Consider the following 15558-nt stretch of genomic DNA (forward strand, 5'->3'; position numbering starts at 1 on the left):
AAGCTAGGAGTTGCCTCCACTCCTCCCCCCACCTCTCCCCTCCCCCCTCCATCCCCCTCAATTCCCCATCCCTCTAAATCCCCCCAACCCGTCCTCCTCCTGCAACCCCCCTCCACCCCACTCTCCCTCCTTCCTCTCCACCATACCCCGACCCTCCCACACCCCCATCCACTAACCCCTAACTACCCTGTTCCACCACCGCTCTGTGTCACATCACCCCAGGGGTGAAGGGCCTGTGTTGGCACTGTCAGTGGGTCAGTATACAAGGCAGAAAGATGATGATAACTCACTGTGAGGTTAGCTCTGGTGCTCCTCAGTTTTGCACAAGTCTGACTCCAGTCTTGCACCCATCCTCTGAATGGGTCTGCATAGGGGGCATTCGATCTTGGACCACTGTGCCCAGGGTGTGGGGAGAGCAGAGGGAAAAAGGGGGTGGAGGTGCAGGCAGGCCCGCTGTGAAGATTAACGTGACAGATGCTTCATATATATCAAGCTTAACATGTTTTAATTATGAACATTTGACATTTCCATTTCCCCAAGCTACAGAGATTCCCCCAACCCCACCCCTGGTGCCCATTCAGTGATCCTCTCTCTTCTTGATCTTTCACGGTCCAGTGCCACATCTGGGTGTTTCCCCAGGATTCACATCAGAGGTGGAGGCAGCCTGTTGCTTTTTGCACCCTGTTGTCTTTGATGTCCTTGGGACTCCTCCAATCGGCTTCACATTTGCTGGAATTTTGCTGATATCCCATCATGAATCTCATGGCTGTGGCCTATCATATGCATCAGCTCTGAGATACCTTGTCCAGAGGCTTGACATCTGACTGGGACCCAGCTGAGTCCTGGGATCCAGTAGACCTCTGACTGCTGACTCCCATGGATGTTCCTGGCTCTACCTGGTGTGCATCAGCAACTGTGTGGTGCTCCCCAGATTGTGGCCCAAAAGCCTATCCACTAATGTCAGCCACTGAGGTGTGTGTCTCGCTGTTAGTGGAAGGTGGGAATGATAGCTTTGACGCGTTGATGGTGGTCTCCTCGGAGATCTCCTCCGAGGTGGTCTCTTGAGTAGAAACTTACCCTTGCAGCTCGGTGAAGGTCATTGGTCTTCTTCCTACATCGGACGGCGGTCCTGCTTGTCATGCTGCCCACACTGACAGCTGCTGCCACTGGCTCCCAGGTGGTATTGGTGACCCTGCTGCTGGTCCTCCGACCCCTTGGAGGAACAGGATGATTTGTCTGTCATCCACAGTGTCGAGGAGCCTGGCTAGGTCGGCATCCCCAAAGTGAGGAGCAGGTCTGCGTGCTTCCATGCTTGTGGATCGACTGGGAGTGAGGGAGCATTCATAAGCAGATCCCTCTCATTAGTGGTGAGATGCTGAGGCGTGAATCTGGCAAATCAAGATGGCAGGCAGCCAGTATGTCAAGAGGTTTGTGAGGGATCATTTCCAGCACTAAATGCCGTTAAATACGGGCCGTTGTCTCGCCAACGCAGCCGTTAAATACAGGCTGCTGTCTCGCTAACACAGCTGTCAATTACGGGCCGTTGTGTCGCCAACACAGCCGTTAAATATGGGCCACTGTCTCGCCAACACAGCCATTAAATACGGGCCACTGTCTCGCCAACACAGCCATTACATACAGGCCGCTGTTTCGCCAACACAGCCGTTAAATACGGGCTGCTGTCTCGCCAACACAGCCATTAAATGCAGGCCGCTGTCTCGCCAACACAGCCATTAAATACGGGCTGCTGTCTCGCCAACACAGCCATTAAATACGGGCCGCTGTCTTGCCAACACAGCCATTAAATACGGGCTGCTGTCTCGCCAACACAGCCATTAAATACGGGCCACTGTCTCGCCAACACAGCCATTAAATACGGGCCGCTGTCTCGCCAACACAGCCATTAAATACGGGCCACTGTCTCGCCAACACAGCCATTAAATACGGGCCGCTGTCTCACCAACACAGCCATTAAATGCGGGCTGCTGTCTCGCCAACACAGCCATTAAATACGGGCCGCTGTCTCGCCAACACAGCCATTAAATACGAGCCGCTGTCTCGCCAACACAGCCATTAAATACGGGCCGCTGTCTCGCCAACACAGCCATTAAATACGGGCCGCTGTCTCGCCAACACAGCCATTAAATACGGGCTGCTGTCTCGCCAACACAGCCGCCGAGAAACATCCCGCCAATCGCACCAAAAATGATAATTAAAATTTTTCCATTAAATAGTACCAAGAAACTAAGCTTCTTGGCTCTTAGTTTGGTACAATAGTGCTTGTTGTAGTCACTGTAATACAACATTTATGCATTATTTGCCTAGTATATGCAGACAACTCTCGATAAAATTAAGAGGTACGTGCCTGGCAAAAAGAAAGATAAATGTTAAGATTGTATGGTTATACCAGCTAGATAGAGGCAAATAGACAGTCTACAAATGGGCAGCATGGTAGCACAAGTGGCTAGCACTGTGGCTTCACAGCGCCAGGGTCCCAGGTTTGATTCCCCACTGGGTCACTGTCTGTGGGTAGACTGCACGTTCTCCCCATGTCTGGGTGGGTTTCCTCTGGCTGCTCCAGTTTCCTCCCACAGTCCAAAGACATGCAGGTTAGGTGGATTGGCCATGATAAATTGCCCTTAGTGTCGAAAAAGGTTAGGAGAGGTTATTGGGTTATGGGGTGGAAGTGAGGCCTTAAGTGGGTCGGTGCAGACTCGATGGGCCGAATAGCTTCCTTCTGCACTGTATGTTCTATGTTCTAAATGGAGGATCATTACTCAGAAGGATAACACCATCTTTCCACAGGATGCCCAGACAACCAGTTTATAAATAGCATAAAGATGAGGCCATATATTTCAGGAAACTTTATCAGCTACAAGCTATAGATCCTAATCTATTCAATAATGAACTCACAATTGTTTATTAATCTTAGAATCACACTCAGTAACACTTAAGTTGAAACTTATACAAATAATTAATATATGGGGATAACTTAGTCAGTTATCCCCATATATTAATTATTTGTATAAGTTTCAACTTAAGTGTTACTGAGTGTGATTCTAAGATTAATAAACAATTGTGAGTTCATTAATTTATTGCCAAATTTCAGTTTTAATAACTGGCAAGAAAGGATTAACTTATTCCTCTGTCGTTTATGCAAATCCAGATCAGAGTTTGGCAGTGTAAATGCTGATATAATCCAAATTGGTGATATAAAATGGTTCAGCAGAACAGGATTACTCCCCATTCTTGTAATTTTTGACTGTGCGGTACAAAGGTGTAGATAGTGAGCCCACACACAGCACTCCTGACCTTGTTGGCTCTATTGCAAGAATGGGCATTTCAGACCTCCTCAGAATTTTGATGGAGTTAGGCTAGGTTTCCAGGGGGACTAGTTCATGGCTTCTCAGAGAAATTGTGAACCTGTAGAGAACCAATGAACCAATGAAATAAGACAGCTAAGTCTTTGAAATTCTTATAAAACAGAAAAAAAAACATATTCAAAAATGCCTTTTAAAAACATTGGTCAAAAATATCCAGTTGTTCCTGCTGGTGGGATCTTCTGGTCTTACCGTCGGTGAGCCCACGCTGTAGGTTCCTGGCAGTAAAAGATATGTACAACAGTAAAACTCGCTGACAGTGGTGCAGCTGTAAGATCCCACTGCCGACCAGCTCTGCCATCGTAGAACACACCGTGGGGGTCCAGAAAATCCCATCCATTACCTCTCTTACCTCCTCATAAAACTGTCACCAAAACACAGGCAGTCGGCCATCTGTTCAGCATACTTCTGTTGATACAGTTGCCAGGCCTCATTATGAATGCTTGTTTGAGCTCCAACATTACTAATACTGACTGGGGTTTGTTTACACAGTTGCAAAGAAGACTTTGTTACATTGATATCTTTATTACTTTGTAATTACTTAATCTTTCTTTGAAGTGATTTTTCAATGTCTGTGTGTTTATTTGAATAAGATTAAAGGTTTCTTTAATTGGCATTTCTCTGTAAGTGTTTGATTGGCAGGTTTATGAGAAGGTGAGAGGGACCAAGGACATGCCTTTGAACAGATGATGAAGAGGGGCAATGCTTTTGATAGGGAATTTTTGCTTTTTTCCCCATTTTGTAAACATTTCAAAGACTTGTCAGTGTTATTATATGACACACTATATCATTATGTACCCAGAAATATTGAGGGAGTGGACATGGAGGGGGCATGAGGGTATGGAGAGAACCTGTGGGGCATGGAGGGAGTGTGGAAGATCTGATGAGCTTGGAGAAGGCATGGGAGACATGAGGGATGGATGGGTGGAGTGAGCGATGCCGACAAAAAGGCTGAGCAACTATGAATTGCACTAGGCTAATATCCCAGAAAATGGAGGTACACCTTCTAACCTGTTGGACATACCATCTGCCAGCCTCCTTGCTGTCTCAGGCTTGCCTCTGGAGGGACCGGGCAATGTTTGTTCCAATTTAGTGTCAAATGCTCTCTTCAACACCTATGCAATGTTACAGGATCAGGTGTAACATATATAAATTGATATTTAAATTCAGTTCAGGGCGGACAACTGGCAGATGAAACCTTAGAGTGGGCAAGGTTGCTGAGAAGTGAGGAGTGATTCATTTTGAGGATGTGGACAGACAATCTAAAGTTACTGATGCAGTTCTAAAGGGGGTGCAGGACCAAAGGGACCCGGTGGTGGGTTTGATTCTGACCTTGGGTAACTCTCTGTGTGGCAGGACAGGTTGAGAGGGTGGTGAATAAAGCATACAGGATCCTGGACTTTATATACAGGGGCATAGAGAAAAAAAGCAAGGAAGTTATGGTAATCCTGAACAAAACACTGGTTCGGCCTCAACTGGAGGAATATAGCCTCCGGTTCTGGGCACCACTCTTCAGGAAAGATGTGAAAGAATTAGAGGTGGTGCAGAAAATATGAAAGAGAATGGTTCCAGGGAAAAGGAAGTTCAATTATGTAGATTCATTGGGGATGCTGGCAATGTTTGTCTGTGAGAAGAGAAGATTATGAGGAGACTTGATAAAGGTATTCAAAATCACCAGAGGACTCGTCGGGTGTAGAGTGGCACTGTGGTTAGTACTGCTGCCTCACAATGCCGGGAACCCGGGTTTGATTCTGACTCTCTGTGTGGAGTTTGCACATTCTTCTAGTGTCTGTGTGGGTTTCCTCCGGGTGCTCCAGTTTCCTCCAAAGATGTGAAGCTTTGGTGGATTTGCCATGCTAAAAACCGCCTAGTATTGAAAGGTTAAGGGAATGTGAGCCTCGGTAGAGGGTCAGTGCAGATTCGATGAACTGAATGGCCTCCTTCTGCACCATTGGGATTCTATAATTCTATGACTGGACAGAATAGGTAGAGAGGAACTGTTGCCATTGCTCACTGGGTTCTTCCAGGGCCACTCAGCTCCTGACCTCATTCCAGCCTTGGCCCAAACATGGATTCAATATGTGAAGAGAGACTGTCTGTCCTTGACAGCAACACAGGGTTTGGCCAAGTATTGCATTCAGGAGCCCGACAAAACTGGAGTCAATGGGAATCAACAGCAAAACTCTCCACTGGTTGGAGTCATACCTGGCACAAAGGAAGATGATTGTGTTTGTTGGAGATCAGTCATCTCAGTCCTGGGACATTGCTGCAAGAATTCATCAGGCTAGTTTACTAAGCCTAACCATCTTCAGTTGCTTCACCAATGACATCCCCTCAAAAAGACACAAATGGGGATGTTCACTGATGATTGCGCAGTGTTGAGAACCATTTGCGACTTCTCAGGTAAGGAAGCACGGTAGCATGGTGGTTAGCATAAATGCTTCACAGCTCCAGGGTCCCAGGTTCGATTCCCGGCTGGGTCACTGTCTGTGCGGAGTCTGCACGTCCTCCCCGTGTGTGCGTGGGTTTCCTCCGGGTGCTCCGGTTTCCTCCCACAGTCCAAAGATGTGCGGGTTAGGTGGATTGGCCATGCTAAATTGCCCGTAGTGTCCTAAAAAGTAAGGTTAAGGGGGGGGGGGGTTGTTGGGTTACGGGTATAGGGTGGATACGTGGGTTTGAATAGGGTGATCATTGCTCGGCACAACATCGAGGGCCGAAGGGCCTGTTCTGTGCTGTAATGTTCTATGTTCTATGAAGCAGTCCGTATCTTTACACAGCAAGACTGAGACAATATCCAGGATTGGGCTGATAAGTCACAAATAACAATTGCACAACACAAGTGCCAGGCAATAATCACGTTCATCAAGAGAGAATTTAACCATCTCTCCTTGGCATTCAATGGCATCATCTTTGCTGAATCCCCTTCTGTAAACATCCTGGGGGTTACTATCAACAAGAAGCTGAACTGGGCTAGCCATATAAATACCGGCTACAAGATCAGGATAGAGGCTAGGGATTCTGCAGTGAATAACTCATCTCCTGACTCCCCAGAATCTGTCCACCATCTCAAAGGCTCGAGTCAAGAGTGTAATGGAATACTTTCCATTTGCCTGGATGAGTGCAGCTCCAACAACATCCAGGGCTAAGTAGCCTGCTTGATTGGCATCCCATGCAGCACCCCCCGGGTGGTTGTGGACAAGGCAGTGTGGCACCCTGGCACTCTCCCTGGCATTTGGGCACTGAAGCATTGCCAGCCTGGCACCTTGGCAGTGCCACCTAGGCACCCTGGCAGTGCCTGTGTGCTTTGGCGGCATTGATAGGGTATCAGGCTGACACTGTCAGCGTGCTCAGGTGCCAGGTTGACACTTTCAGGGGTCAGGCTCGGGTAAGGGGAGGGAGGGGTGAGGAGGGAAACCCCTCTAAGTGTGGCCTCAGTGGGGAGAAATTTCCCTCGGCCATAAAAAAGCCAAAGTGCTATTGGATAGCGGAGTGTTCCTCGGCACTGCAGCCACAGTGAAACACCCCATTAAACGTGCCGTTCAGCGGAACCTAACTTGAGTTTGCTGAACTGTGCCGATAAAGTGCTCCCACAGACAGGATGAGATAAGGTTGACATAAGTGAACGACCTCTCAGGCCCAGAATTTTGTCATGGGATTTCCTGGTTCATCAAAGCTAACTCTTGACAAATTGCCCACACACAGCTCAGACTTTTGGTTGCAATATGCAGGAAGAGAAAGGAGTCAGGGCGAGTAACTGTGGAACATATGTGGAGGCAGTCTGGAAGCAAGGCCTGCCTCTATGACCAAGCATTGTGTTTACATGATAATTTTTAAAAATTCCCTCCAGCCCACACAATCCAAATGCCTGATCCATGCCAACCTATCCCAACCCATGCCCCATCCCAATGGCTCTTCACAATCCTATGCCAACTCTATGCCCCTCCACTCACCCTCATGGCCATGATACCCTCTATGCCAACTCATGCCAACTGCCCACCCCACCAACCACCCTTTCCCTTATCCCTCCATGCCAATTCACCTCGTATCTGTGAACAGTTCCTTGACAGCTTTGGCACTTCCTGGACAGCTTTGACAACTCCTGGACAGCTTTAACAGTTCCTTGACAGCTGCACATCTCTTTCACAGCTTGACAGTTCCAATGAGTTTGTGCATACACAGCACATAATTACGTTCATTTTTAACAATCCCAGAGAGTGCCTTACCTCTCCCAAAGGGTGTTTTTCCACTCCCAAATGTATCCCAGGGCCCTATGCAAAGGGGCACCTTACCTCTCCAACTTCAGAGGTAGCTGGTGACTTGAATGTCCAGCTGGCTCCACGAATCACATATGTCTGAACCCCGTTTAACTCCAGTTCCACTCTACAAAGCTGGGAATTGCCATATTTGGCGGCGGGACTTAGAAATTCTGGCCATAAAATCCGGGCCCTAATGGGAATATCTTCTTCATCCCATTGCCATGGAGTAGGAGAAAGAGCAGGATGTGGAAAATAAGAAGGCAGCAACGTTTGAGGAAGATGCATACTTCATTCCGGCAGCCCCTCTCCTCCACACCCCCAAGAATATTCAGAAAGGATTTTTCCAATTAAACTCTCCAGTCAATTTTTATAACGCTGCGACAAATCTGGCGCTCCCAGGGATCTCTGTAATATCAGCCATGGTGTCATCTGGGCTTTCGTTTAACGATCAACTGTTGAACATTTCTGGACAGCCGGGAGATAGTGTTACAGCCGGGAAAACAACAGTATGCAGCCGGCCAGTTCTACTCCGTTCCCAAGGTGCCAGGGTCCAACAGATGGCACCCACAATGCTTTGTGAGCTCCATGGCCAACCCAGTCAACCTCCTCGACAGTAATAGCAATCTCTCTCTGTATGTCCAGATCGAGTGTCTGTCACAATGAATTTATCCTTCAGAATCTGGCCCTCCCAATAATGTGAACAGATGGCAGGAGACATTTGGCATCTTCCTCTCCTGGCATCCCAACAGCTTTCCCAATGCTGAAACCCCTCTGTCATGGTGAAATGGTTATGTGCCTTCCCTTTATCAGTGCCGGCTATCAGATTGTCCGGGGAAGGACATGATTTTAAAGCGGCACAGAATTATAAGTGAGCCATCAGTAAGCTGTAAGTTAACTTGTTGGCCCAAAGAATATTGGGCTGGTTTAGCTCACTGAGCTAAATTGCTGGCTTTTAAAGCAGGCTAGCAGCACGGTTCAATTCCCGTACCAGCCTCCCCGGACAGGCGCCGGAATGTCGCGACTAGGGGCTTTTCACAGTAACTTCATTGAAGCCTACTCATGACAATAAGCGATTTTCATTTTTTTGGGGCTGGTTTAGCTCACTCGGCTAAATTGCTGGCTTTTACAGCAGACCAAGCAGGCCAGCAGAACGGTTCGATTCCCGTACCAGCCCCCCCCGGACAGGCGCCGGAATGTGGCGACTCGGGGCTTTTCACAGTAACTTCATTGAAGCCTACTCGTGACAATAAGCGATTTTCATTTCATTTTCATTTCATTATAGTCCCCTGCTGTTCAGCTGTTAGCTGCTCCAATCCGGCAGTCAGATACGGCTTTTTAAAGGCAGCACCCTAATTTCCAAGCATGTCAGGCACAGTATTCCCATTGTCTCCAGGGGTTTTATTAAATAAATTTCACTGGATCTTTTAAATGAGCTGACCCCAAATTGTGGCACATCAGCTCCCTAGAGGATGGTAGGCTCCAAGTCCTGCACAATTTTTCACATGGAATTTCAATCCCAAGTAGTTTCTTTGAAACCTATCTTAACTAATACTCAACAAACAATGGTCTCAAAGTCGACTTTACTTACAATGGATACACCTTCACCGAATAACTAAACCTGTTCAAGTAACGATTCAGCTGTGAGGTACCTTTACTTCCGAATATCCTGCGGTCTTTAATTTTCAGAGCAATTAAACATCACATTTTGCAATTTAAATCCATTTCCAGCGATTAATTACATTTCACAAATTAAGTTTAATGTGGGTTTTACAACCTGGTGAAGTATCATTATTGTTGCTGGTATGGCTACTGAGAATAGCAATTTCCAAAAGCACAGCTGCGCCACCAACAGGACTTCAGTGGTAAGGCAGCCCCGAGTTTGTTGCAATATTGAACCAGAATCATTTTTCAATGCTCAATCCTTCGTCGGAAGTGACAACTGTTCGGCATAGTAAACAGGAGGGCTAAATATGACTGGACAATTCCGATTTGTCAAGGAAGAACACAACAATTTTCTCCGCTTTGCCATGCCAGATCCACCATCACTCCAACCTTTCCTTGAGGTGCAGACATCGAGCACTGTTGTAATTCTAGGGCTTCTGCTTCCCTCCAGTCTCCAAGTATCCAATATTTATGTGTGATCCATTACAGTGAGTGTTGACAGGCTATTTAAATGCATGGGGCATCATGGGTGGAGTTTGATGTGTTCCCCTCAGCAATGGGTTGGCAGACAGTGTGTCTTTAAAATCAGGTGCCATGGTGGCGGTGACATGGTGTAGTGCCATGGTCACAACCTAGCAGGCTTCACTGGTATTACCAATGGTGGGAGAGGCATTGGGTGGCCCGTGCACTCTTGGACAACTGATCCTCTTAAGTGGCTGACTAATGATCATTGAAGAGCTTCCTCCAGTAACTGCTGGTGTTTTAGCAGATTTCACTTAGTGGCATGTTTGTGGGTTAAAGCACCCTGTTCAAGCACCTTGTGACCAATGGACACTTGTCCCCAATATGTAATCTTCCTGCTGCCCTCCCAATCCGGAAACCCCAACCCTCTTACTGAGGCCCGAGAGCCTGGCACAAGTGAAACCCTGACCTTAGTTGGGTCTCCATCGTGATGGGTCCTCACAACGGGGACCTCTTGTTGTCCCAGCAGTGGCCATCACTCTCAGTGGTACAGCTGAGACTAGAGACTTACTCGCATTTTCAAAATATTAATTCATGGGATGTGGGCACTGCTGGCTAGGCCAACGCTAATTACCCTTGAGGAGGTGATGAGTTACCTTCTTGAACCACTCCAGACCCTGAGGTGTAGGTACACCCACAGTGCCGTTAGGAAGGGAATTCCAGGATTTTGGTCCAGTGACGGTGAAGGAACGGCGATATATTTCCAAGTCAGGATTCTGTGTGACCTATTGGGAAACTTGAAGATGCTGGTGTTCCTCTGTATCTGCTTCCCTTGTCCGTCTAGGTGGTAGAAAGAGATCATGGGTTTGAATTGTACTGGTGAAGGAGCCTTGGTGAGTTGCTGAAGTGTAGATGGCAGACAGTGCTACCATTGTAAATTGGTGGTGGATGGAGTGAATGTTGAAGATGGTTGATGTGATGGCAATCAAGTGGGCTACTTTTGTTCGGGATGGTGTTGAACTTCTTGAGTGTTGGTGGAGCTGAACGTGGCTTCATGAAGGGGAAATCATACTTGACTAATTTATTTGAATTCTTTGAGGTGGTAATGAGCAGGATAGATTAAGGGGCACCAGTAGATGTAATACGCTTGGATTTCCAAAAAGCGTTTGATAAGGTACCGCACAAAAGGCTACTTAATAAGATAAGAGCCTATCATGTGTGGGGTAGTATATTAGCATGGATTGAGGATTGGTTAACTGATAGAAGCTGGAGAATCACAGAATGGTTACAGCACAGAAGGATGTCATTCTGCCCATCATGTCCATGCTGGCTCTAAGCAAGAGCAATTCATTTGAGCCACTCCCCGGCCTTTCCCCCATAGTCCAGAAAATCTTTATTTTTTAGATAATGAACCAATTGCCTTTTGAATGCCATGATTGAATCTGTCCCCACCATAATCTCAGGCAGTGCATTTCCGATTCTAACCACTCACTGCTTAAAAAAGGTATTTTCCTTATGTTACCTCTTCTCCAAGGAGAACACTGCCAATCTATCTACGTAACTCAAGTTCCTCGTTCCTGGAACTATTCATTCTTATGTATCTTTCTGTACTCTCTCTATTGCCTTCACATCTTTCCTAAGGTGCGTTGCCCAGAACTGGCCGCAATACAAATCAGTGTTTTGTACAGGTTTATCAAAACGTCCTTGCTTTTGTACTCTGCCTTCATCTTGGCTAGGCCCTATGCTCTGTGATTTCCTTTTTTGTTCTTCAACTCCTTTTCTTCCTCTAAGACCTTACATTAATAATAATAATAATTTTTATTAGTGTCACAAGTAGGCTTACATTAACACCGCGATGAAGTTACTGTGAAAATCCCCTAGTCACCACACTCCGGTGCCTGTTCGGGTACACTTGAGGGAGAAATCAGAATGTCCAATTCACCTAACAAAGAAGTCTTTTGGGACTTGTGGGAGGAAACCGGAGCACCTGGAGGAAACCCACGCAAACACAGGGTGAATGTGCAGACTCCGCACAGACAGTGACCCAAACCGTGTATCAAACCCAGATTCCTGGCACTGCGAAGCAACAGTGCTAACCATCGTGCTACCGTAAACCGGCTCTTTGAAAACCCCATCCCATGTGTTCGATGGCTCAGTGTCAAATTTGGTCTAATAAGAATTCTATGAGGCACCTTGATCCTCTTTCATGGTTTAAATAAACAGTATATAAATGAAATTGGTCATTTTTAATTGACTTGATCTGTCCTACTCTTACAAATATCGGCAGTGTGATACTTGACAGCGTTTATCCCATCAGATAAATTTCTCAATAACAAAATGATATATTTTGAGAGCTGAGGCCAACTGGGCAGGCACGTGTGTTCTTTTGTTACAGTGAGAATGATGCCATGATAGCTGTTGTTCAGTCTACATCACCTATACCCCGGTAGAAAATTGCTTTGCTGGCTTATGAAAATGAAATGAAAATCGCTTATTCTCATGAGTAGGCTTCAAATGAAGTTACTGTGAAAAGCCCCTAGTCGCCACATTCCGGCACCTGTTCGGGGAAGCTGTTACTCAGTGTGTAATAAAAATGTTGGTAAAGTTCAACGTGCTAGGTTCTGACGCAATGTGATTAAAATCAAAACAAATCCCTACCTATTACCCAGGAAACAATTAAAAGTTCCATCCAAGTGAAGCCAGTTGTTTTCATTCTGAAGAGCTGTCTGGGATGATCTGTCGTTGACTCATTTGGCAGGAGTTTGGTGCCTTCGAATCTGTCCGCTGCGTTCATAATCAGCAGGCCAAGAAAAACAGTGAAAGAAGCTCCGTGTGCTACAAATTTCATAAATGGTGCTCGCATGACTTTCCCCAGCTGTAACACCACAAAAATTAAATTTATACTTTACAGCGTTTTCTTTGCCTTAATAAAAATCTTAAAATAAAATCTTAACGAAACAAATGTTGAGATTCCAAAGAAACATTTGCCATTGTAATTATGCATCATTGGATTTAATTTTACTCGCTCACCCCTGGAAAGCATTTCCCTTTTATGAGCAATTCTGTTTTTACAAGCTCTCAGTTTGTGCCAGGCTCACTCGCTTTTACTGACTTCAATGGGCCTCCTTACAGGGAGACATATTCTTGAGAGTCTGACCTATATCCACTTATCCGTTTTATTGAATCATTAATTTATAACTGTAATTTATGATTTGAACGTTGCTGGATCAAGATGTGAAATAGCTTGAGATATTCCTTCCCGAATACAAGTCGGAGTTGAGGAAAAGTCACAGACGGTGGACATCAATCATGTACAGCTCGCAGCTCGCAATAATTGGAAGTTATGTCTGAGCCAGCGACACCTGAATTAATGCATTGCTGCCTCTGAGGTTGCATTAATTCAGGTGTCGCTGGCTCAGACATAACAGGGGGCAAGTCGATTTTGCTTGTTGGTCACATTACTGAGAGGTAATTACTGCAGCACTCATTTATTGGTCTTATCTACTCTCTTCTAATTGTTCCACATACTCAGTCTTGCACCATCCTTTCTTGAAAGAAAATAACAAGCTTGCATTGCTGCCTCTGAGGTTTTGCTATTTTCTTTCAAGAAAGGATGGTGCAAGACTGAATATGTGGAACAATTAGAAGAGAGTAGGTAAGACCAATAAATGAGTGCTGCAGTAATTACCTCTCAGTAATGTGACCAACAAGCAAAATCAACTTGCCCCCTATGAAGTCTATTTGCAGATATATTGGAATGTGTAACTGAGAAAAATCCTGGTGTGAGTGAAGCATTAAATTTAAGCAACAACAGATTCCATTGGGAGCTATCGGCAGAAAATGCCCTATTTAATCATCACCCAGGCACAAAGGAGATCAGTTATACTCTTATTATATATCCAAAGCACTTACTCTATTGGCAATAAAATGAGGATCTTTGCATTTGATTAACTGGGTTTGCCTCCGCGATCTGAGAAGAGTTTTAAAAAGTTGAAAATAACCAACCTTGCTGCAGGGGGCAATCCAATAGCACAAGGCTAGGAATGGTAGGCCAATAGCTACAGCAAGCACTACCAGAAACTTGATTGCTATTGACTGCTGGCGTAATCCTGAGAGATTTTCATACCAGATAGACAGAAGCTGCTGTTGGCAGTTTGGATGAGCTACAAACTTGAAAAATAAATAAAATGTAAGTTAGAAATTAAAGTGCATCTTATTAATGAAACTAAAATGGTTTAATATTTTAAATATGATGCATCTACAATGCAGTATTTAGTTTTTAATCTAACAGATGAAGGTGATAAATGTGTTAATGATGTAATCAAAAACCACTAAAATATGAGTGTTCATAATTAGAAGAAACATTTTAATTTAAATTCAGAAACTTGTTTCGACCTTTTGAAGGGGAATGCATTTCAAATTTAGAACCTTCTTTCAAACAAGTTTCTGTAACTTTTACAAAACAAAAAATCTAATTTTCAAAATCTAGTCAGCAAACTGCGAGCAGTTCCAACTAATTCCAAACTTCTTTTGGTGAACTACTCTACATTGATATCCAAAACACAATGGCAATGCCTGTGCATTGAAACTATAACCTCTCTCTCGGATTCAGCTTCTCCTTACCCGTCATTTCAGCCAGCAAGAAGGAGATTCATAAACGTTTGGCTCTCAGACAGTCACAGAGAGGGGAATGTGCTGAAAAGGCTGGAGAGCCACAAGTAATAATGATTGATTTTTACAGTTAATATTCCACTAATTATTCTTGTAATGGATGTAAACATAGTGAATTGAAGAAGAGTGTACAGCAATAGACATATTCACAAACAATGCAAACAATAGTACAGCTGCATTTGTCAGTCAATGCTGAATGCCTATGATCGCTCTATTTGGCACACAAAATACCAGGGAGGGCACCCAGAAGTTACAGCAAATGATGCCATCCCTGAGAAGTTGATCCTTCTCTGACAAGGAAAACTGCATTGATGCATTCTGGGAGTTTACTTCATCCTGATTTCACCCCAATATCTCTGGTAGTGTTGCCCCTTTAAGGGGCAATCCCTTCATGGGCCATGTGAAAGACCCGGAGCCTATGGGGGTGGAACACGCAAAAACTCAGATGAGCGTGGATCTGGCTGATGGGGTTTGGTCAGAGTTAGCTTGGGAGTCGAGAGAACAAGCCTGTGTAGTAGTTGTACTGTTCTATATATAAAGTTCTTCTTAGAATATTTAACACTGCCTCATTGCTTGCCCCGCAATGCAACATTGGCGATGAGATTAAATTAATCCAGTCAAAGGAAATTTGTCGAAAATTGGAAGAGGGGGGAAAGAGAGTCCTGCAAAGGTATCAATCATCAGCAGTTGATTAGCTATGCCACCATTTGTTTGATTTGGAGTTTGAAAGTTGGGGCCAATGTGTTTAAAGGCTATGACACTTTCTCGCAGCCAATGAAATCACGGCAGAAAACAAACAGAAAATAATATTACTTACAGTTTGCAGCCCACAAACATATACCCTCATGTGAAGCCGAACATCTCCTGAAGCTCTGAACTCAGTCCCTTGATCAATTGGTGCAACTAGTGAGGGAAAATCCCTGACCCACAATGATTATGCAGTGCTACAAATTTCATATAGCCATTGAAGATCCTGGAGAAACGGTATCTGCTTTTCTAGCCAGACTTTGACAGATGTCGGAACTTTGTGAGTTTGGTACTTAGCTCAGTGATATGCTGCATAATCGGTTGGTCTGTGGTATCCACAACTTAAATATTCAGCAGAAGCTGCTGGCAGAAACTAAGAT

The 15558-nt window shown here is 45.2% G+C and overlaps 1 protein-coding gene across 1 annotated transcript in view; it reads right to left on the minus strand.

Annotated features, from left to right (window-relative positions):
* Window positions 1–15558, minus strand: part of LOC119977838 (short transient receptor potential channel 6-like) — a 128919-nt gene that overhangs the window by 82040 nt on the left and 31321 nt on the right. Inside the window, exons 3-4 of the mRNA XM_038819076.1 lie at window positions 13766–13930; window positions 12419–12635 (exon numbers count right to left, since the gene is read on the minus strand). Of these exons, the coding sequence (XP_038675004.1) occupies window positions 12419–12635; window positions 13766–13930 (382 nt within the window). The remainder of the gene's footprint in view (window positions 1–12418; window positions 12636–13765; window positions 13931–15558) is intronic.

This window comes from Scyliorhinus canicula, chromosome 14, assembly GCF_902713615.1.
Source record: "Scyliorhinus canicula chromosome 14, sScyCan1.1, whole genome shotgun sequence".
NCBI classification, from domain to species: domain Eukaryota; kingdom Metazoa; phylum Chordata; class Chondrichthyes; order Carcharhiniformes; family Scyliorhinidae; genus Scyliorhinus; species Scyliorhinus canicula.